General features: G+C 49.0%; 1 protein-coding gene across 2 annotated transcripts in view; it reads left to right on the top strand.

Annotated features, from left to right (window-relative positions):
• Nucleotides 1-12,541: 12,541 nt before the first annotated feature.
• Nucleotides 12,542-26,199, top strand: part of FAM3B (FAM3 metabolism regulating signaling molecule B) — a 42,987-nt gene continuing 29,329 nt past the window's right edge. Inside the window, exons 1-2 of one of the 2 annotated variants that reach the window (XM_014839279.3) lie at nucleotides 12,542-12,693; nucleotides 19,571-19,714. In XM_014839279.3, the coding sequence (XP_014694765.2) occupies nucleotides 12,675-12,693; nucleotides 19,571-19,714 (163 nt within the window). In that variant the 5' untranslated portion in view covers nucleotides 12,542-12,674. The remainder of the gene's footprint in view (nucleotides 12,694-19,570; nucleotides 19,715-26,199) is intronic. The other variant, XM_044750967.2, reaches the window with a different exon arrangement.

Genomic DNA, 26,199 nt, shown 5'->3' on the forward strand with positions numbered 1-26,199 from the left:
AGCAGCAGCTAAAGAAAACATGTAATGTGATGTGTAAAAATTTTAGAGAATTAAAAAGACACCTAGGAATCTGCAGCTTCCAGTTCCACATGTAAGAAACTTGGAAGTCACTGTTCCATCCTAACAACAAGGGGAAAGCTGAACAGACTGAAAAGTCAACAGCTCTTCTCAGGTCCATAAGAGAGGAGAGCACACAGGGTAAGCCACTGCCCCCAAGATTGGAGAGACAGGTGAATGCAGGGAATTGCAGTTTTTGGGAGCAGAGACTCAGGAGTGAAAACTGCCATGGGAACCAGAGGCCAGGTAGGAAAACCTGAACCTTAATTGACAAATTGCTGGAGGCCCAAGGTGGACAACCCTGAGGGTTAAAGCTCCAGGGGGACCCAGTCAGAGCTGGGCCCTCACGGTATTGTGAGATTTACCTCTGGGGACTTGACCATGTTCTCACAGTAAATATAGAGAAAAATCTCCTCCTGTTTCCAGCAGAGGGAGAGGAAAAGGAACCATTTTGGAATACACCAGAGTACTCTGTTCTTCTTAACAAGATCTGCCCTCAGGGGAGGGGACAAGTTAACCAGAACCTAACCTACTGGGGTATTATCAGAGCCTAACCATCCTGGGGGAAGGCAAATACCCAACTCCAGCCCACTCCAGCCGTCCTATCCCACCTAAGTGGGGGTGGGGGCAGGGGAGAAAAAGAAGAGTAAGTCAAATCTAAAGTAAGCAGAAGAAAAGAAATAGTAAGAATTAGAGCAGATATCAATGAAATTGAAAACAGGAAGTCAGTAGAGAAAAATCAATGAAACCAAAAGCTGGTTCTTTGAAAAGATCAATAAAATTGATAAGTGTCTAGCCAGGCTAAGAAAAAAAGAAAGAGGGTACAAATTACCAATATCAGAAATGAAACAATGGACATCACTACAGATCCTATGGACATTAAAAGGATAACAGAGGAATACTGTGAACAACTCTGTGCCTGCAGATTTTATAACCTAGACAAAATGGACCAATTCCTTGAAAGACATAATTTGACAAAAGTCACTCAAGAAGAAATAGACGATTTGAATAGGCCTATATCTATTAAAGAAATTGAATCAATAATTAATAAACTTCCAAAACAGAAAGCACCAGACCCAGATGAGTTTACTGGTGAGTTCTACCATTTATGGAAGAATTATACCAATTTTCTACAATCTCTTTCAGAAGATAGAAGCAGAGGGAATACTTTGTAACTCATTCTGTGAGGCCACCGTTACCCTAACACTGAAACCAGACAAAGACATTACAAGAAAAGAAAACTACAGTCCAACATCTTTCTTGTAAATAGATGCAAAAGTCCTCAACAAAATATTGGCAAATTGAATCCAGCAATGTATAAAAAGAATTATTACACCATGACCAAGAGGGATTTATCTCAGGTACACAAGGCTGGTTCAACATATGAAAATAAATTAATGTAATTCATCACATAAACAGGCTAAAAAGAAAAATCACATGATCATATCAATAGATGCAGAAAAAACTATTTGACAAAATCCCACATCCATTCATAATAAAAATTCTCAGTAAACTAGGAATAGAGGGGAACTTCTTCAACTTGATAAAGAGTATCTACCAAAAAACTATAGCTAACATCATACTTAATGGGGAGAAACTCAGAGTTTCCCCACTAAGATCAGGTACAAGACAAGATGTTCCCTCTCACCACTCCTTTTTGGCATTGTACTAGACATTGTAGCTAATGCAATAAGTCAAGAAAAAGAAATAAAATCTATACAGATTGTAAAAGAGGTAAAACTGGTTTTGCTTGCAAACGACATGATCATCTATGTAGAAAATCTGAAAGAATCAACAAAAAATTCCTAGAACTAATAAGCAATTACAGCAAAATTGCAGGAAAAAAGTTAATATACAAAAATCAGTTGCTGTCCTATACACCAGCAGTGAACAAGTGGAATTTGAAATAAAAAACAATACCATTTAGTTAGTACCCCCAAAATATAGTTAGGTATAAATCCAACAAAACATGAACAATATCTGGATGAGGAAAACTACGAAACTCTCGTGAACAAAGAAAAACCAAATAAATGGAGAGAGAGTCTATGTTTATGAATAGAAAGACTCAACGATTGTCAAGATATCATTTCTTCCCAACTTGATCTATAGATTCGATGCAATCCTAATCAAAATCCCAGGCAGTTATTTTGTTGGATCTTGGCAAACTGACTCTAAAGTTTACATGGAGAGGCAAAAGACCCAGAATAGCCAAGACAATATTGAAGGAGAAGAACAAAGTCAGAGGAAGGACACTACCTGGCATCAAGACTTACTATAAATCTACAACAATCAAGACAGTGTGATATTGGCGAAAGAAAAGACAAGTAGGTCAAAGGAATAGAATAGATAGTTCAGTAATAGACCCACGTAAATATAGTTAACTGACCTTTGACAGTGGAGCAAAGGCATATAGTAGAGCAAAGATAGTCTTCTCAACAAATGATGCGTGAACGACTGGACATCCACAGGCGAAAAAGTGAATCTAGACCCAGACCTTACACCTTTGACAAAAATTAACTCAAAATCGACCACAGACCTAAATGTAAAAGGCAAAACTATAAAACTCCTAGAAGATAACATAGGAGAAACCCTACATGACCTTGGGTATGGTGATGACATTTTAGATACAACACCACAGGCACGATCAATGAAAGAAATAATTGTAAGCTGGATTTTATTAAAATTAAAAACTTCTGCTCTCCAAAAGACAATGTCAAGAGAGTGAAAAGACAAGCCACAGACTGGGAGAAAATATTTACAAAAGACACATCTGATAAAGGACTGTTACCTAAAACATACAAAGAATTCTTAAAACTCAACAATAAGAAAACAACCAATTGGCTCAATTAAAACATGAGCCAAGGGGCCAGCCCTGTGGTCTGCGTGCTCCACTTCGGCAGCCCAGGGTTTCACCAGTTCGAATCCTGGGCAGGGACATGGCACCGCTCCTCAAACCATGCTGGGGCAGTGTCCCACATGCCACAACTAGAAGGACCCACAACTGAGAATACACAACTATGTACCGGAGGGCTTTGGGGAGAAAAATGAAAAATTAAAAGAAAAAAGTGAGCCAGAGACCTTAACAAACACCTCACCAAAGAAGATATAAAGATGTCAAATGAGCATATGAAAAGATGCTCCACATCCTATGTCATCAGGGAAATGCAAATTAAAATAACAATAAGAGGGGCCAGCCTGGTGGCACAGCCATTAAGTTCACACGTTCTGCTTCAGCCGCCCAGGGTTCACCAGTTCGGATCCCAGGTGCACACATGGCACCACTTGGCAAGCCATGCTGTGGTAGCCATCCCACATATAAAGTAGAGGAAGATGGGCATGGATGTTAGCTCAGGGCCAGTCTTCCTCAGCAAAAAGAGGAGAATTGGCAGCAAATGTTAGCTCAGGGCTAATCTTCCTCAAAAAGAAATTTAAAATAACAATAAGATGCTAGTACACACCTTTTAGAATGGTTAAATTCAAGAACACTGATGACACCAAATGCTCGTGAGGATTTGGAGCAAGAAGAATTCTCATTGTTGGTGAGAATGCAAAATGGTACAGCCACTTTGGAAGAGGTTTGGTGGTTTCTTACAGAACTAAACATATTCTTACCATATGATCCAGTAATCACACCCTTTGGTAGTTACCCAAAGGAGCTGAAAACTTATGTGCACACTAAAACCTGCACACAGATGCTCATAGCAATTTTATTGATAATTGCCAAATCTGGGAAGCAACCAAGATGTCGTTCAGTGGATGAATAGATAAGGAAACTGGTACATCCAGACAATGGAATATTATTCAGCATGTAGAGAAGTGAGCTATCAAGTCACAAAAAGACACGGAGGAAAGTTAAATGCATATTGCTAAGTGAAAGAAGCCAGTCTGAAAAGGTCATATACTATGATTCCAGCTGTATGACATTCTAGGAAAGGCAAAACTATGGAGACAGTAAAAAGATCAGCAGTTGCCAGGGCCTGGGGGACGGGGAGATGACTTGGCAGAGCACAGAGGATTTTTAGGGCAGTGAAACTACTCTGTATGACACTATATGATGGAAACATGTCATTACACGTTTGTCCCAACCCACAGAATGTACAACACCGAGCGTGAACCCCAGTGTAAACCATGGGCTTTGGGTGGTTATGATGAGTCAATGCAGGTTCATCAGTGGTAACAAATGTGCCACTCTGGTGGGGATGTGGATAGTGGGGGAGGCCGTGCATGTGTGGGGGCAGGGGATGTATGGGAAATCTCTGTACCTTCTGCTTAGCTTTGCTGTACACCTGAAATTGCTCTAAAAAAAAAATGTTAATTAAAAACAAAAGATGCGTAGCATGTATTTTGGTGCTAAGACATGAAGGTGTGGTTGCAATCATCGCTGTTCTGAATGTCCTCTGCTACTCTCGTTGTAAGAAGGAAATCAAGGCTAGCGAGATTGCTCTTTCTTACCTTTGCTTAGCTGATTCCTTCCCTCTTTCCAGAGTCCTGTAAACCCTCCTGTTCGCCGGGCCCTGCATCTTGGGCAGCCTTCCACCCCTCACTCAGATGGCTAAACCAGACTCATAACTCACTTCCCCTTGCGGTCTGCTGCCCCTCCTGACTTGCTGTCTCTTTCAATGGAATCATTCATTCCTTCATGTATTCGTGTGCTCGCCAGAGATCTGCTGAGCAGCCCGTCCATGTCAGGCTGTGTTCTAGGCAATGGGTCCCAGCAGTGCACACGATGAGGCCCTGCCTTGGTGGAGCCTCTGCTCTGCTGAAGGAGACGGACAGTCAACAGCATCCAAACCAAGGAAAAGAATTTGGATGCTGCTAAGTGCAGTGAAGAGGAGTAAGAAGGAGTGAGGGGTGGGCTCTGGGGGTGTCCAGGGAAGGCCTCTCTGAGGCGCCCCCTTTGTATGCAGACATGAGCATCACGAAGGAGACGTCATAATCCTCAGCCACCGGTCACAAGGGTGGACCGAGTGCACCTTTCAGTCTGGGGGCCTTCTGATGTCTTCTTCCCCTTCTCTCTTTTATTTCCTGCTTGTTTTCCGTTACGGTTGACACCTCCCCGTTGAAAATGCATCATTCTTCATTTATTGTAATGTTCTTCTAACATCCCACCCCTTTCTGCTCCCCACTGCAGACTGAACTCCCCATCTCCCTGTGCTCCTGGGAATGGCCCCCTGCCTCTGGGGGCTGCACACCAGGAAACCACGTTTTACCCAAAGGCACTTGTCAATCCTCCTAATTAGAGCCGAGGGGTCTGACAGGAAACCCTCCACACAAAAAAACTGGGAGCCCAGCTCCGTCAGGGCAGGAACCAACCTCAAATGAACAGCTCCTGTTGGCCTATAGACTGCTGTGAATTGACTGTGTCATCCAGGGATTTTCAGGCCTCGAATTTATATTTTTTTAAAGATGGCCCCAGAGTGGTAATGACTCAGGCCCCTAGCAGAAGCAAACACAAATCTTTTCTGGAGAAAATTACTTTCACTGGCTCCAAGACATTCTTTCATCTATTTTTTTCCAATACAATACCCCATGCACAGCCACTGGGCGAAAACCTCCCTGGGCTCGAACCACGAAAACAGCTTGCAAAGACCTTGGACAAATGAATCATCAGAGACACTCTTAACTCGCTTAGGCTGGTTACGATGAATGAAATCAAGGCGGCTTCCAGATACCTTGAGGAAAGTATAAAAAGTAATATGGCAGTTTTGAAAAAACCAAGTAGAATTTCTAAAAGTAAAAAAATATACAGTAACAACAACAACAAACCCAGTGAACAGGTTTAACAGCAGATTATATTGAGCTGAATATGTAATTAGTGAACTGGAGTGCGCAGTCGGAGAAAGCTCAACACAGTGCAGCAGCGAGAAACAAGTGGATGGAAAATGAAGAAGACCGGGTAAGTGACGTTGAAGAGACGCCGTGATAAGGTCTAACATCTGCAGAAGGAGAAGAAGGGAAGTTTGTTTCCAGAAATTTCTAAGCATCTCAACCCATGTAGTCTCCAGCTGTAGGATAAATAAGAAAAACAGAATTAGCTTAATTGTTAAGAAGCTAAGTCTAATTCTTTAAAAAAAAATTTAAAGTGGACTTAGCATTTTATGTGCTATGGGTTTTTGAGATGGAGCATTACAAAGGAAGGCAGGTCATTCCGTGGATGCAAGTAGAACTGAGCGATTGTGACTATTCAAATACTGCCCTTAGGGGGCCCTGGAGTTGTCCTATTCTTGTGATTTAAGCAAGCAAAGAAACTCTGGAGAGAGTAAGTTTGGAGTCGTTTGGAACCCCTTAGAATCCTTGCTCTCTGATGGACTTTGTGACATTCGATGTTTCACTTTACCATCCTGAGAGTTAAGCCATTTGTAAAAAGCTTAAGATACTTCCCTTCAGGCTGCTGTGAGGGTTGGAGGTTTCTGACTACTGCCTCCCCACCAGAGCGTGTCCCCCGGTGGGAGCTCTGTGGCTGGAGGGGGAAGCGATCCTGAACAGTGACCGCTGAATCCAAAGTTCATGCAAAAAGTAAACGTGCAGGAATCTCTGGGAAGTCCCTGAGCTGGGGGAAATGAGGCCGAGGGAACAGAAGTCCAGACGCCGACACCAGCGCTTATGCGAACTTCCAATGACGAAGGGACGTTTCCACCAGTGGAGGAAAATGGTCATCCAACAAATCGTGAGCAACTGGCCAGCCAGCTGGAAGAAAATAAGGTCTGGCTCTTCACCCAAATTTAGCATAGAGGCATCAAATATTTTAGTTAAAAAATACAAATAGGGGCCGGCTCCGTGGCCGAGTGGTTGGGTTCGCGCTCCGCTGCAGCGGCCCAGGGTTCGGATCCTGGGCGCGGACATGGCACCGCTCGTCAGGCCACGTTGAGGTGGCGTCCCACATCCCACAACTGGAAGGACCTGCAAGTAAGATATACAGCTGTGTACAGGGGGGGTTTGGGGAGACAAAGCAGAAAAAAAAAAAAAGAAAATATGAGGAAAGGGAGAAAGGCCTTTCTATGCAAGACAAAACTCAAAAGCTGTAAAAAAAAAAAAAAATCAGATATTTTTTTAAACTGCTCAGGGGAAAAATAAAAAAGCCACACTCAAAGTAAAAACAAATGAGGAAAAATTTTTTTATTAACCTGTGAGGAGGGACTAATTAATGTAGAATTGTAAAAACAATAATACACAATTTAGAATTATATCTTGATGTGTATAATAGGTGTCCATTACTGTAAAAGGGGGGCTTTAGACTCTATTTCCATATGGAACAGGGTCCCCTCCCTCCTCAGCTCCCGGGTATTGGGGTTGCTCTGCATTTGTGTGCATTTTAAGGGAGCCCCATTTAAATGGCAGTGCTTTCCTAAAGTCAGCAAGTAAAGTGGAGATCCGCAATAGTAAAAACTGTCCTTGAAAAGCCGTTAAAATGAAACAAGCATGCACCAACGTTGGCAGTGGGCGTGCCAATGAGTACAACATCCCCCGAGGTCCATTTGGCACATTCTACCAAAATCACAAATAATACAAGCCCAGCAGTGCCTCTTCTAGGAATTAATTATATTTATTCCTATATTTCACATAAGTGGAAGGGTCTAGGTGAGAGGTTTTCATTATAGAGTTAGTCCCGACAAAAGGGGGGAAAAGGATCAAATGTGGGTAGTAGGGAACCTGGTAGATAAACTATGGGCCATCCATGCGGTAGGATACTGTGCAGCTGTGGAAGGAACGAGAAAGAGCTCTGAATACACAAGGGACAGACTCTCCAAGATGTCTTCATAAGCAAGATGTGAGTCATGGGGAGGGTATGTGACAGTGTGTTAAAGTGTGTGCGTGTGCTGGAGATATATTCCTATTTGGTTGGATATGTTTAAAGACGTTCTGGAAGGACACCCCAAGAATTAGTAACTCTGGTTTCCTATTGGGTAAAGAGGATGCAGTGGTAAGGAGGTGGTTTGTCACTATACACCTTTTAATATGCTTTACAAAAATTAAGCTATGTAATGTATTATCTAGTCAACAAGTTATTTCTCAAAACTATTACAAATCAAAAAGAAAAAGACTAACAACTTAATAGAAAAATGGGCAGTTATGTGACTACATAGTTCCTGGACAAAGAAATACACACAAATCACAAATGGCTTTTACACCAATGAAAATATACCAAAGCAATCACTTTAATGAAAGAAGCAATTAGAACAATACCAAGATTTTTTTCCACCAACAGATTAGCATAGACCAAAGTTGGAGCATACAGTGTGTTGGGAAGGGTATGGGCAAATAGGCATTCTCCTGTGCCGCTGGCAGTGTGTAAACCAGTGTGACTTCTCTGGAGGGAGGGCCGTGGGAAACAGCTGTTAAATTCAGAATTCGCATGCCCTTCCATTTAGTAATTCACTTCTAGGAATTTATTTTAAATTCACTCCAATATATGTGCCACTGTGGATGCATAAAGGTATTCATTGCAGCACTGTTAATAGGAGAAAAGACTAAAAAGAAACAAAAACGTCCTTCTATAACCTATTTAAAGAATGGGTCCATCCAACAGTAAAAGATGTGGTTCACCCAACGGTGGACTAGGATACAGAAGTTGAGAAGATCAAGCTGGAGCTGGCCCCGTGGCCGAGAGCTTAAGTTCACGCACTCCGCTTCGGTGGCTCAGGGTTTCACTGGTTCAGATTCCGGGCGCGGACATGGCACCGCTCATTCAGGCCATGCTGGGTGGCGTCCCACATAGCACAACCAGAAGGACCTGCAACTGGAAGATACAGCTATGTACTGGAGGACTTTGGGGAGGAGGATGAGAAGAAGAAGAAGAAAAAGATTGGCAACAGATGTTAGCTCAGGTGCCAATCTTTAAAAAAGAAGAAAAGAGCAAGCAGTCTGTGTGTGCTTGCATACAATGCTCTCTAAGATATTATAATACCCAAGGGAAGCTGTGAAACACCGTGTGTAATATGACAGCTTTTGTGTAAAAAGGATGAGGGAAATATATGTGGGCTTGCATATGCAGAGACTGCTCTGAAGACCAGAGGAAATGCTAGTGACGGGGGCTGTCTCTGGGGCGGGGACTCTGGGCCTCGGGTGGGGCAAGGTGCCTGTTGAGAGGAATCCTAGGAAATAGACTTGATGAGGTGGAGGGGCTGCCAGAGAGAGAGAGGAGCTGTGAAGAGGAGCCAGTGGCCCAGCGACGCATGAAGGAATTGAGGGGGAACTTGGAAAAAGGTATATAATTTTTTAGTGCCCATTTATTTTTAAAATTTTAGAAGTAATGTGGTTTTATAGTATGCTCAGGGAAATGCAACAGCATTTTCATTTTTACGTGTTTCCTTCCAGCCTCTTTATAGGCATAAATATCCACTTTTGTTCCTGCTTTTTCACTTAACATGCATTTCATGTACATTTTCCATGTACATTACAGGTAATATATAATCTTGATACCAATCATTTTAAATTCCCGAGTAGACTTCCAAGCAATTAAACAGTAATTTACTTGAATAGTCATTCCATCTTCTATTGACTTCATAGGTTTCTTTACATTTTTCACTGTTGAGTGTACATAGCATTTCCTCTTTAAAAAGAAAAAGGTTTCTTTAGCATAGATCCCCAGAAATGGAACTTATGTCATGTTTTTTAAAAATAATGGGAGATGGGGCTGGCCCCGTGGCTGAGTGGTTAAGTTTGCGCGCTCCCCTGCAGGCGGCCCAGTGTTTTGTTGGTTCGAATCCTGGGCGTGGACATGGCACTGCTGATCAAACCACGCTGAGGCGGCGTCCCACATGCCACAACTAGAAGGACCCACAATGAAGAATACACAACTATGTAGGGGGCTTTGGGGAGAAAAAGGAAAAAATAAAATCTTTAAAAAAAATAAATAATGGGAGTTGCTAAGGAGAACTTGAGTAGAAGTATTTGTTATAGACCTTGTGAGAATGGGGAATGGGGTCTGGACCCCGGTGATTAAAGCAAAATGAAAACAAACCCAACTTAACCAAGGAAGTGAAAGGCTTGTACACCGAAAACTACAAAACACTGCTGAAAGATATTAAAGAAGACACAAGTAAACGAAGAGATATCTGGTGTTCATAGACTGGAAAATTGAATATTGTTAAGCTGTCAGTACTACCCAAAACAACCCACAGATTTGGTGCAATCCCTATCAAAATAGCAATGATTTTTTTTTTTTTTGCAGAAATAGAAAAAGCCATCCTAAAATTAATATGGAATCTGAAGGGACTCTGAACAGCCAAACAATCTTGAGAAAGGAGGACAAAGTTGGGGGCTCACACTTCCTGATTTTGAAAATTATAAGGCTGCAGGAATGAAAAAAGTGTGGTACTGGCTTAAAGACAGACAGATAGATAATTTAAGTGGAATAGACTAGAGAACCCGAAAAGAAACGCTTGCATAGATGGTCAAATGATCTCTGACAAGGGTGCCAAGAGCATTCAGTGGGGAAGGGACAGTCTCTTCAGGAAATGGAGCTGGGAAAACTGGATCTCCACATGCAAAAGAATCAAGTTGGACCCTAACACCGTGGACCACAGTTAACTCAAAATTGATTAAAGACCTACACTTAAGCCCTAAAACTATAGAGTCCAGAAGAAAACAGAGGAGAAAAGCTTCATGATGTTGGGTTTGGTAATGATTTCTTGGATATGACACCAAAAAACATAGGCAACAGAAGCAAAAATAGATAAATGGGACTATATCCAAGTTAAAAACTTCTGTGGATCAAAGGACACAATCGACGCAGTGAAAAGGCGACCTACGGAAGTGGACAAAATATTTACAAACCATACATGTGATAAGGAGTTAATATCCAGAATATATAAAGAACTCCTACAACTCAGCAACAATAACAACAAAAAATTACCAAAGTGAAAAGGACTTGAATAGATATTTCTTCAAAGGTTGTATACGTATGGCAACAAGCGTATGAAAAGATACTCAACATCACTGATCGTTAGAGAAGTGCAAATCAAACCTCAGTGAGATGTCACCTCACATCTATTAAGATGGCTACTATTAAAAAACAAAACAAAACAAAATAACATGTGTTGGTGAGGATGTGGGGAAATTGAAATACCTGTGCACTGTTATTAGGAATGTAAAATGATTCAGCCACTGTGGAAAATAGCATGGCCGTTCCTCAAAAAATTAAAAATAGAATTACCATATGATCCAGCAATCCCACTTCTGGGTATAGACCCCAAAGAATTGAAAACAGGGCCTCATAGCGATATACACCCATGTTCATAGCAGCATTATTCATACTAGTCAAGATGTGGAAGCAACCCCAGTGTCCATCGATAGATGAGTGCATAGACAAGATGTGGATATTCATATAATGGAATATTACTCAGCCTTGAAAAGGATGAAATCCTGTCACATGCTACAACATGGATGAACCTCGAGGACATCCAACCTTGGATGGCGCCACACAGGAGCTTCTCAGGAAGCAAAGCCCATGGAGGAGGGGGTGGTGGAGGCAGAGGCATGGCCAAACCCCCTGTGACACCCCAGAGGCAGATGGATGTCCTGAGCTAGGGGAGGGCACTTGGTGTTGTGTTGTTCAACCCTTTCAGCTTCCTGGGAGAGGAGAGATGGGAACAGAGCAGAACTGCCGGAGCCAGCCGGACTCTGGGGTGGAGCCTGGGTCTCTGCAGAGCCTCCTTCCTGGAACTCTCTTTTCCAGCAAAAGTGGCCAACAGTCCTTGTAGCCTTAACTTGGTCTTGGTATCCTGAGGCCATTGTGACTAACGTGGGTTCCAAAGGGTGCTAGAAACCTGGTCTAGTGTGGTGGGGAGAGAGCCCCTGGTCCTGTGTGGAGCCCTGTCTGGGATGTCTTCTGAGAAGCTTTCTTCAAACACCTGCCTGACGCGGCTCCGGCACCCCCGGCCTCCGTGTGGACAAGAGGACCTCAGACCTGTGACCCTGACCGTGGGGCCTGGGGCATCGTCCTGGCCCCGATTTTCTAATCTACCCCCAGAGTAAAGGAGGAAGCAACAGAGCGGTGCACGGTGCTGGGCTGTGCAAAAAGCAGTGGGCAGCCAGACCGTTCCGGAGAAAGCAAGGAGCCTCATAACCCGGCCCAGGGACGTGGACTGGGAACTCGGACCCTGCCGGGACTCAGCTTTGACCGTTAAAAGGCTCAGGCGTGCTGATCTTTGCAGCCGTTTTCCCTTGTGAGACATTAAATTGGGGCCTGGGGCGACCAGCCTTTATGAGACACAGTGTCCTCCCTTCAGAACAAGCCCTGCTCCTTCTCTCTGCTCCCCAGGCAGCTTGGCCTACAGTGCATCCCGCCTGGGCGCCGCCCCACCCTCAACCCTGCCCTGTGCCCCCACCTGCCGCCCGGCCCCCAACCTGCCCCGTGCCGGCACCTGCCCCGGCGCACCCCCGTCAACCTGCCCCGTGCCCGCAACTGCCTTGTGACCGCACCTGCCCCGGCGCACCCCCTTCAACCTGCCCTGTGCCCGCACCCGCCCTGCGCACCGGCCGGCCCCGCCCTGTGCCTGCCCCTGGCCTGGCCTGAGGGCGTGTCTCGCGGACCATCCAGTCTGTGCGAGGCTCCCTCCAGTCACCACCCGGAGCTGCCACCAAGGGCCAGTAGGGCGGGAAGCAGCGCCTGGAAAATGCGCCCCGGGGCTGCTGGTGAGTGCGACCCCCAGCGCGGGAGGAGGGAAAGGCGGGCCCGGGCAGTGGAGAGTCGCCCCTCGCCCCTCCCAGGACCGCCGTGCTGAGAGGAGGGTGGGGCTGGCGCTGGGGCTGCGTCTTCCTTTAGACCCGGGATCGGGAAAGTGGGAAGCGAGTCCAGCAGAGGCGAATCACCTGAGGTGTCCCGAGCAGGTAGCCCTGCACCGTTTCCTCCGCCCCGCTCCTACCTGTCCCCACCGCCCTCGCTGGGGTACATGGCAAGGAGGGGGTCAGCTAGTGTGACGTTTTACCTGGAGAGTGGGTATTGGTGAGTGCGGGCGGAGCAGGACCCAAGGAGCTGCAAGAAGAGGTGTCTCCCTCCATCGGGGCGCGCGTGTGCCTGCAGGGGTGTCCCTGGACAGCGCCAGGAAGGGCTGTCAGCTGCTGGTTGGAAGCACCTGTGGGTTCCACCTGGGATCGTCCGGCTGGAGTCAGGAGTCATTAGCCACAGGTCCAGCTGACCAATCCAACAAATTAGGAAAAGGAAGGACACAGTGAGGCCGTTTTTAAGTGACTGGGGAATTTGAGTGGGTGAGAAGGGGAACTAATGAACACAGAATGCCCCATTGTCACTTATGATACCAGTTCCGGTGGCATCTTTTTATGCGAGTTTTTATTTTTTCCATTTATCAAACTACTTGAGACTGCAGAAGATTTGGAAAAAATAGGAAAGAGGAAAGAAAAACAAACCCCACTGTTTCACCAATCATTTTATCTCAAAGCCTGTCTTCCCGACCTCGGCCTCTGGCCTCTGTCGCTTGCCTGCCTCACTTTACAAGGGTCCCCAGTTAACTGCCCTGCTTCTGTCACACACCCTCTCTAATGGATTGTGATGTTTTTCTCCTATAATCCGAGGAATCTGGATTCCTCCTGGAATGGAAAGTTCTCTTTGCTTCTTTGAAGAGCCACTTCCCCATCTCTGGATGGTGGGTCGGCTGCAGTGAAGTGTTTCTTAGACTAAATGATCCTTTTTCCTTCCTGCCCTAGCATTCCGGTCATGTGGTCACACTCCAGAAAGTTCTAACACCGCATCTTCTGCTCCATCCCCAAAGTGTAGGAAAGCCGGGTTTTAAGATTTTTGCTTTATTATGTAACATATTCATGTTTTCTACAAAACCATTTATTTATGAAAAGCACTGTTTTTGGTAACTTGTGTGGACTGTAGATAAATGACTGGACATAAATAGCTCTTTTGGGGTGAGGAAAAAACCTCCCTTGGGGCACTGACTTTCATTATAACTATTTTGGAAGAATTGTTTTTTCATTATTTCTGTATTACGTGCTTATCGTTTTGCTGGTTACGTAGTGGACACTGCTGAGTATTGTCAGATTGCTTTCCCCTCCCTGCAGTTTTTTCACACACAACCCTCATGATTCGTTCTTGAGCTTTCACTTAAAGCTTCAACATGACGGCAGGTGTGTACTGATCTTGGGGTGCGTGGTTATAAGAGAAGTCGCCCGCAGAAATGAGAAGCATTATCCCTTTTGAGTTTGTGAACGTTCTTGCAAGCAATACTTCCTTGGTTACTTCAGCCAAGCACTGGGGCCTCGCCAGGCAGACCGCTCTCAGGAAGGACGTTCAGAGTGGAAGAAATAAGTTAAGCCACCACCGCCCTTCTCCTGGGGGGAGGGGGCAGCTGCCTGGCAGTGGTAATCCTGACGCCTCACATTAGGGCATTGGCATATGAACCTTTCCAGGTGGGTCACCTTGCACACCTGCTGTGGTGTTCAGGTGTGGCACCTCCAAGTCCTTCTGCCAAAAAGCCTCGGTCAACAAAACAGTGACAACGGAAGACACTGGAGCCACAAAGCAGCAGAGTCCCAAATGTGGCTCGTCCGCTGCTCAGCCCTCCCAGCCCTTCAAAGGCAAAGGGGACAGGGGTAGCGACCTCCAGGGCATGGGGTTTGGGTCCATGGGGCAAGACTGCCAGTGACAAACAGCTTCATTGTCCTGCCTCACGTTGAAGGCAATCCCACCAGTGGAAGCGTGTTCCTATGAGCTCAGACTTCCCTCTCCGGGGCCCCCGGATTGCAGGGTGAGGGGCATCCTGGGAGCCACTCCCTGTAGCCGGGTTTAGTGTAAATTGGCTTTAGGACTGCTTTCTTCTCCAGTGTAAGTGAAGTGTCCCAGGCCAGCCTGAGACCCCCAAGGATCTGAGGGTGGGGATGAGGGTAGGACACGCACACGCAGGCACACACACACCCACGCGAAATGAGAGTCTCTGGGAGGGAGTTCACCGACTCCCTCCCTGGGCTCAGTATTGGCCTCTGCTCTGTTCCTCACGTGTCCCTGCTGGGCGGAGGCACAGAGGCGGACACGCCCGTGAGCCAGTGATGTCTTACGAGAAGAGGCTAGGTCACAGGTACAGAATCCCAGCAGTGTCCTGGACTCTGCTTACTTCCTCCTCCTCCACCCCCGCCTCTGAAGCTGCTGGACCCCCTCCCACCAGGGTAGGCCCACCCTGGTCCCGGGGCCTGTCTCAGCTGAGTCCCTGAGCTTCCACCTTTCCTAAGATGAAGCTGCACCCCACCCACCCACCCCCAGCGCTGTTCTTCTCTGCTGCCCAGTGTCTGAGTCTGTCCTCACAAGCTGCCTCATGTCCCGCCCGCTCTGCGACCACCCCAGGCACCGAGCTCCGGATGCAGGTGTCCAGCCCCGCGTCTGGCTGTGCCACAGCTCGCCTGGTGCTGCCTGCCTGGACATTGTCCGTCACCTCCTGGCTTGTAAGCCTGCCCTCCCTCGGGCTGCTGGACTGCTTCTGTGACTGCGGGTTAGACCCATGCACTGGCTGCCAGTCCAGCTCACCACCAGCCTGGGCCTCCATCTTGGCTGTTGGATCTGCCCTCCCACCCTGAGGGAGTTCAGGCTCTAGGTCTTGGCTTCTCTCAACCACCACAGGAAACCGACTGGAGGTCGTCAGCTGCACCCCTCACCAGAAGCACAGATCCCTCAGAGCCTCCCTAGGAGCCCTGGGAAAGGTCCGGGGATGGAGCCTGTTGCCTCACCAGGCAGGCCAGCCCGGGGTTTGCTGTTCTGTTTGTGATGGCACTTGGGCTTTTTACTCATTGTTCATTTTCTTCCTTGTCCCTTCCATCCATTTGTCCTTGTTCAGCTGGGGACGAGTCCGGCCTCTCTTCCTCATAGCTGTTCTTTACACATTTGAAAGGTGGCATCTTGTCATTTCACTCTTCTCCAAGCTAAACAGCAGCTCTGTGCTCAAAGCTCCTACATGTGACGTGCTGACTAGAAGATCCTCTGAATAATCTTGGGTTTGCCAGTTTTCCATTCCAATATGACACTTGGGCAAAACAGTTCAGCTGTGACCCAACACAGAGGGCTCCTGTTGCCTTTGAACCTGACACTCGCTCAGTGCTGGCTCCATGTTTCCAGCAATCACATCACACCGCTCACTCCATGTGCATCCAGCAGCATTTTCTGGGACGTCACGTGGCCCATGCACTGTTCCAGGTGTGCAGGCACGGTCGTGGAGGGAAGGGAGCCTTGGTGTGCAATGCCAACAAGGCGTGTGAAGGACTGATGTGAGGGTGCCCGTGCAGGCCACAGGTACATGGCAGGCTGCACCCCAGTGGGGCCAGGTAGTCGCTGTAGGGGAGCCGGGAAGCAGGAGAGGGAGATGGCCGTGGGTCTGTGCAGGAGAGCGCCCTGCAGGCAGAGGGACCGACTCATACCAAGGGGTACAGCGGGGGTGCAGCAGCTGCAGCAGGTCAGTGTGGCTGGAGCGCAGAGCAGACTCAGGAGTGGTAGAAAGGGAGCCTGCCGCACCCTTTGCTCTCATTTTGTTTTCTGTGGCTGGTTTTTCCAGCTTGGAGATATCCCTTCAGCCCTAGAAACTGCACTGGCCACACTGTCCCAGGTATTTCGCAACAGGAAGCCATCTCTGCGTAACGTTCTAACGATCTTAGGGACGGCACAGTTTGGAAGATAGAAAAAACATAATTGATGTTGAAACATGCACTTGAAAAAAACCCAACTTGTCAAGATGAAACAGAAGCGTCCCGTTCCATCAGCGTGGCTGCCTAAGCTAACGGGGCCCTCTGAGCACAAGCACATACAGCCTGGATGAAACACAGCAGTGGAGGGGTCCACAGGCAGCTGCTGTCACCAGAAAGAGAGGGAAAGCTCCAGCTGCTACCAATAAAGAGGGAGCTGAGATCCAGAGCTGAGTACGGCCGGACTGACAGACAGAGGTTTGCAGGAGGGCGAGGAAGCCTTGGGCTGTGTGCAGGTGAGTTGGGGTCCTGCCTCTGTGTCCAGGGCTGCAGACCTGGAGAGGGCTGGCCCAACGGCTCACTGACCCCTGCCCAGGGCTCTGGGGGCAGAGCCAGCCCTCTGACAGACCTGGGTGTCCCGCCAGCGAGTTCAGTTCTGATGCTGACCACCCGCAGGGAGCGTCAGACCCCACAGGCTAAGGGCAGAGTCCTGGAGAGCTGCCCTCTCTTCAGACACTAGTCACACGTCTCAGGAACCACGTGCATTTCCGACCGACCAGCTGTTAATTTGAGAGTTCCCACGCTCCTGTGGGTTTGATAGTTGGCAAGAACGACTCTCAGAACTCACTGAAAGCACTGCTGTCGTTGTAATCACAGTTTTATTATCAAGAATACATGCCAGGAGGACCAGCTGGATGAAGAAACATATGGATCGAAGGCTTGGAGGGTCCCGGACTCCAAGTTCTGTGCCCTCAGCCCCCGGAGTCCCGGAACATCACTCTCCTATCATGGCAGTGTGTTCATCACCAAGGAGCTCCCCAAGCTTTGGGAGTCCAGAGTTTTATTGGTGTCTTAGTATGTCATGGTCACATGACTGAGCTCAGTCTCCATCCCTCTCCCCTCCTGGAGGCCAGGGGGTGGGCTGAAAGTGCCAGCCCACGAATCACACATCTGACAAGGCCAGCCCCTCCCTTGAATCTATCTGAGGACCCAGCCCAGTCGCCTCATTAGCATAAACTCAGTGTGGTTGAAAGGAGCTCCCTACGGGTAACAGCAGACCCTCACATCACTCAGGAGATTCTAAGGGTTTTAGGAGCTGTGTGCCAGGAACTGGGACAAAGACCAGATACATTCTTTATTATACCACCCTGTGATAAATCAGCACGACACATGGCACGCACACGTGGGCATGGGGTTTCATGACCAGTGGGAGAGGACAAGTGTTAGGGGAGGTGAGGACAAAAGGACATGGCCTGGTCAGGTGGAGGCAGTAAGATGAAGAGAAGTCTAGGGACGTGAGATTTATTTTGGAGGTAGAACCAATGAGACTGGCCAATGGATTCTCTCAGGGCTGGGATGGGAAGCGTGGAATCAAAGAAGAGTCCCAGGTGTCCGGCACTTGACCCTGTGCATCGGCTGAGGCGGGCTAGACGTGGGGCCGGAGCAGATTTGGGGAGCCAGGAGCATCAAGGGTTTCCTCTGGGACATGCTAAGTGGGAGGCCAGGCATGCCGGGGTGCTGACATCAGCTGGGCAATACGACATCCTTGGTGGGACCTCAGGATGGTCTGGCTGAGCTAATCTGGGACCCTGAAGAGGGGCCCAGGCTGCACCCAGAGAGGGAAAGCTGGCAGAGAGGCTGGGACCTGCCCACGAAATGGGAGTTCCCTCAAGAGTGTCGTCCAGGGAGGACATGCACAAGGCTGCCATCATCTGGGGGCCTGGGGCAGGTGGCACAGCTGCCCTGAGCCATGGGGTGGAAGGTGAGCCTGGAGGCTGCACAGAGGATGGTTATTTCCAGGTGCTTGGCCTGAAAGGGGCCAGAAATGAGGCGGCCGCAGAAGGGTGTAGGGTCAGGCGGGAGGTCCTCTTCCTTCCCTCCCCTGTTTTTCCTCCTTTTCTTTCTTCTTTCGCCTTCTCTCTTTCGCTCTCTTATTTCTTAGGACTGGGCCTATTAGCACATATTTGGATGCTGGTGGAGAAATTCCTGCTGTGCTTTTATGCTGCCATTCCTACATTGTGGCAGTCTTGGTGATCTTGAACACTCCTGATCTGTGAGATATTTAGGGGGTAAAATCAGAGGGACCTGGCAGTGGATTGCCTGGGAAGGGATAGGGAGCTGTCCCCTGGGCCCCCGGGAACCTAGGACTGGGTAATGCCTTTTCCTTAGGAATTGAGGGGAAGATTCCAGAGCCAGTCAACCAGAAAGATTATCTCTGGGAACTTTCTGCTGTCGGGAACCTCGGGCGTCCCCACAGGCTCGTCTGTGATGATAATGGCAGGTTTGGGGACTTTTTCCAGCATTACAGGGTCCCACTGAATGCTCACAGGCACCAGGTACTATTCTCAGCCCTGGTAATGCAGCAACTAACCAAACAACAGAAGCCCTGGCCCTCTGGAGCCTCCAGGCTGCTTCCAGGAGCACGCTCAGATCTGATTGTCTCGCAAAGGCAATGAGCTCCTTGGTCTTTTAGGCCCTTGTCAGGTGCGTTGGTTCCCAAGGCCACTTGATGAATAGTCACCATTAGCATTTGAGGAAGCTCTGAGACCCAAACCAACAGCAAACATAGAAAGCTGGCCTTGAAAATATTCCAATCTCGGTTGTATTATCTGCCACTGTCTACCTTAAATGCCAGTCTTAGCAAAGCCAACCAAGTCCTCATGGTTCGGTTAAAGCAGACCTGGCCCTCAGCTGCCCACAGCCTCCAGGGAGTAATTTCTCTCCAGAGCATCCTGCTGATGCTGGTGCACGAATGCCTGATGCAGTCGGCCGGGGCAGGCCCAGGAGCGGGTCCGGGGAGGCTCTTGCGTGGGGGGGGGGGGGGGGGGTGCTGCCTGATAGCGCCTGACCTTGGGCGCCCATCGTCTGTCTTGTCTGTCCCCAGGCACTTTGAAGGCAGTCTTCCTCTTTTTCGCCTCCATGTGCGCCTGGTACTCCGGGTACCTGCTGGCAGAGCTCATTCCAGACGTATCCCTGTCCAGTGCTGTTTACAGCATCCGGAGCATTGGTGAGAGGCCTGTCCTCAGAGGTGAGCACGGGTTGTGTCAAACCAGCAATTCTGCAGCTCGGCTGCAGCGGGAGAAGTGAGCGCTGGCCTTGGCTCTGCCTGGACTGGCCGTTTTACGTTGAGGAGGAGGAGGAGGAGGAAGGGGGGAGGAGGGGGAGGAGGTTTATCAGTCCTTTAGTTCCCACACCATTCCAAGATAGGTACCCTTGCTCACCCTGGTGCGAGACCCCAAGGCAAATCATGATGTGAGGAAAACGAACAAAGAAACTTGACACAAGAGGTTGTGTTAAATAAAAATATGCTTTTGGAATACAACTCAAATTGGGAATGAAGTGAAATTACAAAATATCTGGTGTAAAAATTACATTGGAAAACATGTGGAATGCTAAAGTAATGATCTGTATCCCTTTTCAAAATCTCATGGTAAATAGATATGCTGGTATCTTTTTAATAAATTATACAAAGTTAATTTGCACAAATATAAAGAACTGGATATCCTTCCTTTTCAAATTTAATTACCTTTTATGGCCAAAAAAAAAAAGAGCTTTCTAGGAATTGACTATGACTGAGGTGGTTTTACTTTTCATAAGGTTTTCACAGTGGATCTTGCAATCAGATAGGCTTATTGCATACAGGCCGTGGATGGGACCCAGTGCTGCAGGGGTGTCCCCACATGTGGAGGGCGTGGGAGATGCCCTCAAAGGGCTTCCTCTCTCGTTTTCTGGATTTTTACACAAAATGTGAAGTCTGTCCCGGACACCAGCTTGCCTCTCCGAGCTGCGTCTGATGCCAGTCTTTTTACAAGGGCTCATAAATGTAATTTCCAGTTCCCACCAGCGCGGCCAGGGCTGAAGCTGTCAAGTTAATGGAGTCCTAACGTTGGTGGGAGAGGCGTGGCAAGGGTGGCTAGGCAGCCGCTGCATCCTGGCTCTTGCTGGCTTGGAACCTCCACTTTGGAGGGATGCATGGCTGCCTGGGGGTCTGGCAGGCTCTGAGTTGGGGGTTGAGCCCAGTGACTGGCAGGTTAGTGTTCCTGTGGCTGATAGGTTATAAAAGGGACTGCATCATCCGTAGGGCCACACTGGCTTTGCGGCAAGACTTATTTCGCGCTGTTATCAGCGGTGTGACTGGGGGGGCTCCCCAGGGAACGGCCTCCGTGTGGACACAGGTGGCCCTTGTCCAGGCACATGCACAGTCCCTTGGCGCCCCTCCTGGGCTCCTCCAGACCCCTGCAGCCCTCTTGGGCCTGCTGAACAGGCAGGAGGGGTTGGGATTGCCCCTGCTGGACGAGGTTCCAGGGCTGGATTCAGTCCTGCAGTCAGCAGGGGCCGTGGAATGTCCCAGTCCTCGGGGCTCTGCAGGGGCCCTCTGACGCTCCCCTAGAGTATGTTTGTTCTCAGTGTCCCCAGCCCCTGGTCCACATGAGGGCAGTGACTGGCACATCTTGGGGGGAAGCTGGAGCAAAGGAAGGAGCACGTTGAGATGTGAGGTCAGTGTCGGGCTGGCACTGAGAGAAGAGGAAACCGAGGCACAGAGTGCTCCACCCCGTGGCCGAGGCGGCCCACTGAGACCCCCAAGCTGGGACACCTACTGCAGTGCTGCATCCTGCCCCCTGGGGCTTTCACTCTTCTAATCCATGATTTGCTTTTCCCACTGCATTGTCTCTCCTTTCACAATGACCTATCTCCCAGCACAGCTGGAGGGCTTCCATCCAGCTCTGGATTTCCCGAGGCGGGTTCATGTCCCGCAAGTTCGGGCTCTCCTGGGTTCACGCCATCTATACCCTGGACGTTGCCTCCTGCCCCTCCTCCGAGGTTTTGAATCTGAGCTGGTCAGCAAGTGCCCTGGGTCACGCTGGTTTCTCGACAGGGCCTCTCCCTTCCTCCTCAGGATCTTCAGAGCAGCTCCCTGGGCTCTGTCCCCTCTCTGCCTTCCCTCTGCCTCGTATTTCGTGGGTGGCTCAAGTCCCATGCTCAGCCCATCTACTTTATGAAGACTGCTCTCCTGGAAAGGCCTGAAGCACAGCCTGGCTCCTCCTGCCCTCCAGGGCTCAGCCTCCTGGTGTGTCCGCTCCCCAGAGCCTTTCCTCCCCTCCCCGCCTCCTCCCCGCCTCTCCGCCCCTGTCTGTCTGTCGGTCTCCTGGTCCCTGCCCCATTCGAACCTCTGGTCGCGTGATGGAGTTAACATGCCCTGTTATCCCTGCACTGGCCCAGGCCTCCCTTATTTTATTTATCTCTTCTGTTTCATTCCCACTTCCCACCCCAATTTCCCCCACCCCTCTGAGGTGTTCAGTGAGACCTCTCTGTTTGAATACCTCATTGCAGAATGGGCTGCTCCATTCCGGGTGTGGCGTGTGTATTCTGGCTTAGGTGACAGACCGCATTCTGTTTCCTTGTTGTCACTTAGTGCCACGCCGAGGACCCGTCTGCTGTGGGCACCTCTCCTCCCAGGCTGCTCGCTGCTGTGTCGGGCCTAGGGTGTGACTCCTCCTAGTGTCCCTTCTGGATTGCCTCCAGCTGGTCACCGCACAGATGCTGTGGCAGGGAACGTCCCACACAGTCACCCTGGACCTGGGTGAAACTGTCTTTTGCATTTATAACCCAGGAGTGGAACTGTTAGACCATGGGGTCCACATCAGCATGATCTAAGTCATGCCCGACGCATTTCCAGAAGGGCCTGTCTACACTCCCACCAGCAGCACGTGGGGCTCCTGTCCCCGACACCCTCACCAACACTTGCATGATCCAGCTTTGTGATTTTGCCAGTCTGACGGGTATAAACTGCTGTGACGAGCATTTCTCAGGTTACTGATGAATTTGAGAACACCAAGTCACACTTGAGGCTCTTATTTCTCTGTGATGGGCAGGACAAGGAACAAAGAACAGCTTAGGGAAGGAACCCAGACTCATCGGAACCTCTATACGGCTTGATCCCCAGCCCCCTCGGGCGGCCGGGGCGCCCTTGTGAAAAGGCTCTGAACTGGTGGGCGAGTGACCGAGAACACAGTGCTGTGTCACTGTTTTTAGGCCTTTGTCTCAGGCCCCCTCTTCTGTAAGCGGCTTGTTCGTACCTTGCCCATTTTCTGTCTGTGTTTCTCGCTTTCGTGTTGATTTCCAGCGAGTTTCTCATACATATTGAGCTATTAGTGCCTGTTTCCTTCATAGCACATATCATAGTCTGTAATGATCTTCTTTGACTTACTTCTGTCTCTCCTATTCGTATGTAAGCTGTTCGATTCACTGATGTCCCTGTCGAGTGGAGGATAGTATCTGGCGTTTAATGCATATTTGTGTAGTAAGAATTTGTGAATGAGTAAAGAAAGGAATCTAGTTTGGAAGCAATATATACGGACCGCAGACACAGCTTACCACACTGGGCTATAAAGGAGAATAACTTGAAAGAGAGCCCTGTTGAATTCAGCTTCCATATACTTCCGATATAAAGTTGTTCAATCATTGTCTTAGAAAGTCTTGTCAGACGAAACTAAACCAAACCAATCAGCTGCATTAACCCACCTGCCTGGGCTCTCAGCCAAGATGAAATGAACTGACAGCCGTCGAGTGACTGCTGTTGAGGGAATACTGATGGGAGAGCCAGGAAAACAAATTTTTAATTCTAATCCTGCCATTACCTAACTGTTAAGGCCTGTGAGTTGTTCCTCATCTAAAAATGAAGGAACGGGGCTAGCCCGGTGGCGCAGCGGTTTAGTGCGCAAGTTCTGCTTCGGCGGCCCGGGGTTCACTGGTTCGGATCCCGGGTGCAGACATGGCACTGCTTGGCAAAAGCCATGCTGTGGCAGGCGTCCCACATATAAAGTAGAGGAAGATGGGCACGGGTGTTAGCTCAGGGCCAGGCTTCCTCAGCAAAAAGAGGAGGATTGGCAGCAGTTAGCTCAGGGCTAATCTTCCTCAAAAGAAAAATTAATTAATTTAAAAAATTTTAAAAAATAAAAATGAAGGAGCGTTGTAGATGACATCTCTATCTAAGGCTCTTTCCAATTCTGAAATAAATCCTACCTGCTACGTTGCCGTGTCCTCTGAAATTCAGCTCTACTCAGTAAAAATGCCGTATCACAGGTTTAAACACTTCACATGGTCCACATCTCAGTGTCCCCACGTGGAGGGCGTAGGAGCAACATGCTACTTGCATCTGGGGGGGCACAGGAACGAAGCCCCAGTGAAGGTGACCCAGCCCTGCATCCACATAGTCTGTCCCAAATGGCCACCCGCCCACTCCACGCTGTGCCAGGAGTTCAGCATCTTTGCACGTTGGCCTCGCTGGGCCCAGTGAACCAGCGCACTGACCATCTGTTGCCCTGGCCTCACCACACTCAGGCGCCCGGTAAATCACTGTCGCTGATTAGCAGAGAGACGAGCTTGCTGTCTGCCTTCCGCTCTTTATTTTTGTGGGCTAGACTTTAACTGCATGCACAGCCGTAAAGTGACTTAAAATAGATGAAAGGCCGTCAGCAAACAGGTAGCCGTCCTTCTTGTTTGCCTGGTATACACGCCAAGATCATATTTCTGAAGTCATTGTCTTCATTTAAAGGGATGAATGAGATTATCATTCCCAAGTCAGGAGGTATTTAAGAAAGACAGATTCCTGGACCCAGCTCGGGGAAATCACAAAAATCTCTGGGTCCAGAGTGGAGTCTAAGAACCTGTATTTGTTTTAACTGATGTAAGGACCAGACAGGCCAACTTTGCTCAGTAGGGGAATAACGTCTAAGACAGAAATTCCCAGCAGAGGCCCACTGTGTCGGGAGTGATGTTGCCAAGGAGGGCATTCCGTCTCTTAAGCTAACGGATTCTGCAGGAGACACACGAGCGGGACACTGACTGGCAGGGCCTCAGCGTCAGCGTATCCATGTGAACGTTACCTTTCGATTTTTGGGGAAGGAATTTCAGAAAAGAGCACTGAGGACCTAGATGTGGCCCTCTGTGACCGTGATGGGAGAAGAGGCAGGACTGGAAAAAACTCCCTCTTCTCAGGAGTCACATCTGCCTCTCCGTGTCCCCCCCGAATAAGGAAGATGATCTTCTGCCTTCGTTCACAGAGCGACATTTTGTGCTTCTAGGAAATGGATGGAAGGTTAAGAAAGCCTTAAAAAAGGGCCATACAAGTTGCCCAACCTTTGCCGGGCACTGCAAGAAAGCATAAATATCCATTTCCATGCCACCCTTGGGCCCTAGAGTCACATTCTCCGTGGAGAATCTGATGAAAATCAAACGCCTCCCTTGTAGAAAACGTGCCTGCTCGTATCCACGTGAACAGTGCCCGCGCTTTGCAGGGACCTTGGGTTCAAAGCTCTGCCCTCGGCGGGCAGGGAGCCTCGCTCCAGGCAAAGCACAGGGTCCTGCGTCCAGCGCACCCCGGCACCCAGGGGAGCTGGCCGCCACGTGGGCAGCAAGGCCCTTGCCTGGCGACCTGCCCATTGTTCTGTTGACCCCACGGCAGGAGGAGGGCGGTGGGGAGGCATCCGTATGAGACCCCCAGAAATGGGACAGCCGTTCTGAGAGGCTCCGGTGTCAGGCCTTTGGGGTCAGAGGGCAGGAGAGAGAGGCAGGTGGAGTCTTTTCCTGGACGGTGCTTGCTCGGCTGGACTGGCCACCCTGTCCCTGTGCCAGAGTCCCAGCCCACTTTGTCCCATGTCGTCCCTCTATCTCTTCCAGCTCTGCTCTCATAGAGAACGCCCGGCCCCCTCTCCTGCCCGGAGTCCCAGCTCCCGCTTTCCCTTGTCTGCTCTCAGTTTGGGGTCTGCTGCCCCTGCCTCTGGCACTGTCATGGGAGGCGTGGTGGCGCCTGGGTGCTCTTTGGGGTCGTTACTTGGGCTCACAATGCCTATTGGAGCCGGTGCCAAAGAAAGAAGGGGAGGGAATGAGAATGGGGGGGCGGGGTGGAAGCCGGGGTTCCCACTCCCACAGGTGCAGCCTCACAGGGGCCTTTTTAAAAAAAAATTTTAGTAAATCTGGAAGTTCACCTAGAAACCATTCACTGCTATTTTTACAGTGAAAAACATATTTTAAGTCAGAACTGTGATTTGGTATGTTTGCAGGCACACCCTTAGCTGAATCGTGCAAACACTGATGACTTTATGAATCTTTCCAACATTTTTGCAAAGAAGTGCTCTAGCCTCAGGCCTGGTACCCTCTCCTCCATCACTCAGAGGTGTAATTTCTGACTTAGGGCGAGCTTTGCTCTGCTTTCTGAGCCGTCTGGAGCTCACTGAGCAGACCCTGAGGTTGCACAGCAGGTGGTCGGCTTGCCAGTTGGTGGCAGGAAATGGGAGGGCGGGGTGTTTATACCCGGTCGGTCGTCGCTCCTCAGGGTTCAGCTTCAAGAGCAGCGTGGTGGATGCTCTGCGGTGGCTGGGAATCTTTCTCCGGCTCGTTTGCAGTGTCAACAGACCATGTTTGCCTGCTTCTGATTTTCCAGCTGGCTTTAAAACAGAGCAAAATACCTGTCCCGGTTTCCCTCCCTAGTCCTCTGTTGTTCTGTCTCCAAAC

Source organism: Equus asinus, chromosome 18, assembly GCF_041296235.1.
Source record: "Equus asinus isolate D_3611 breed Donkey chromosome 18, EquAss-T2T_v2, whole genome shotgun sequence".
Taxonomy (NCBI): domain Eukaryota; kingdom Metazoa; phylum Chordata; class Mammalia; order Perissodactyla; family Equidae; genus Equus; species Equus asinus.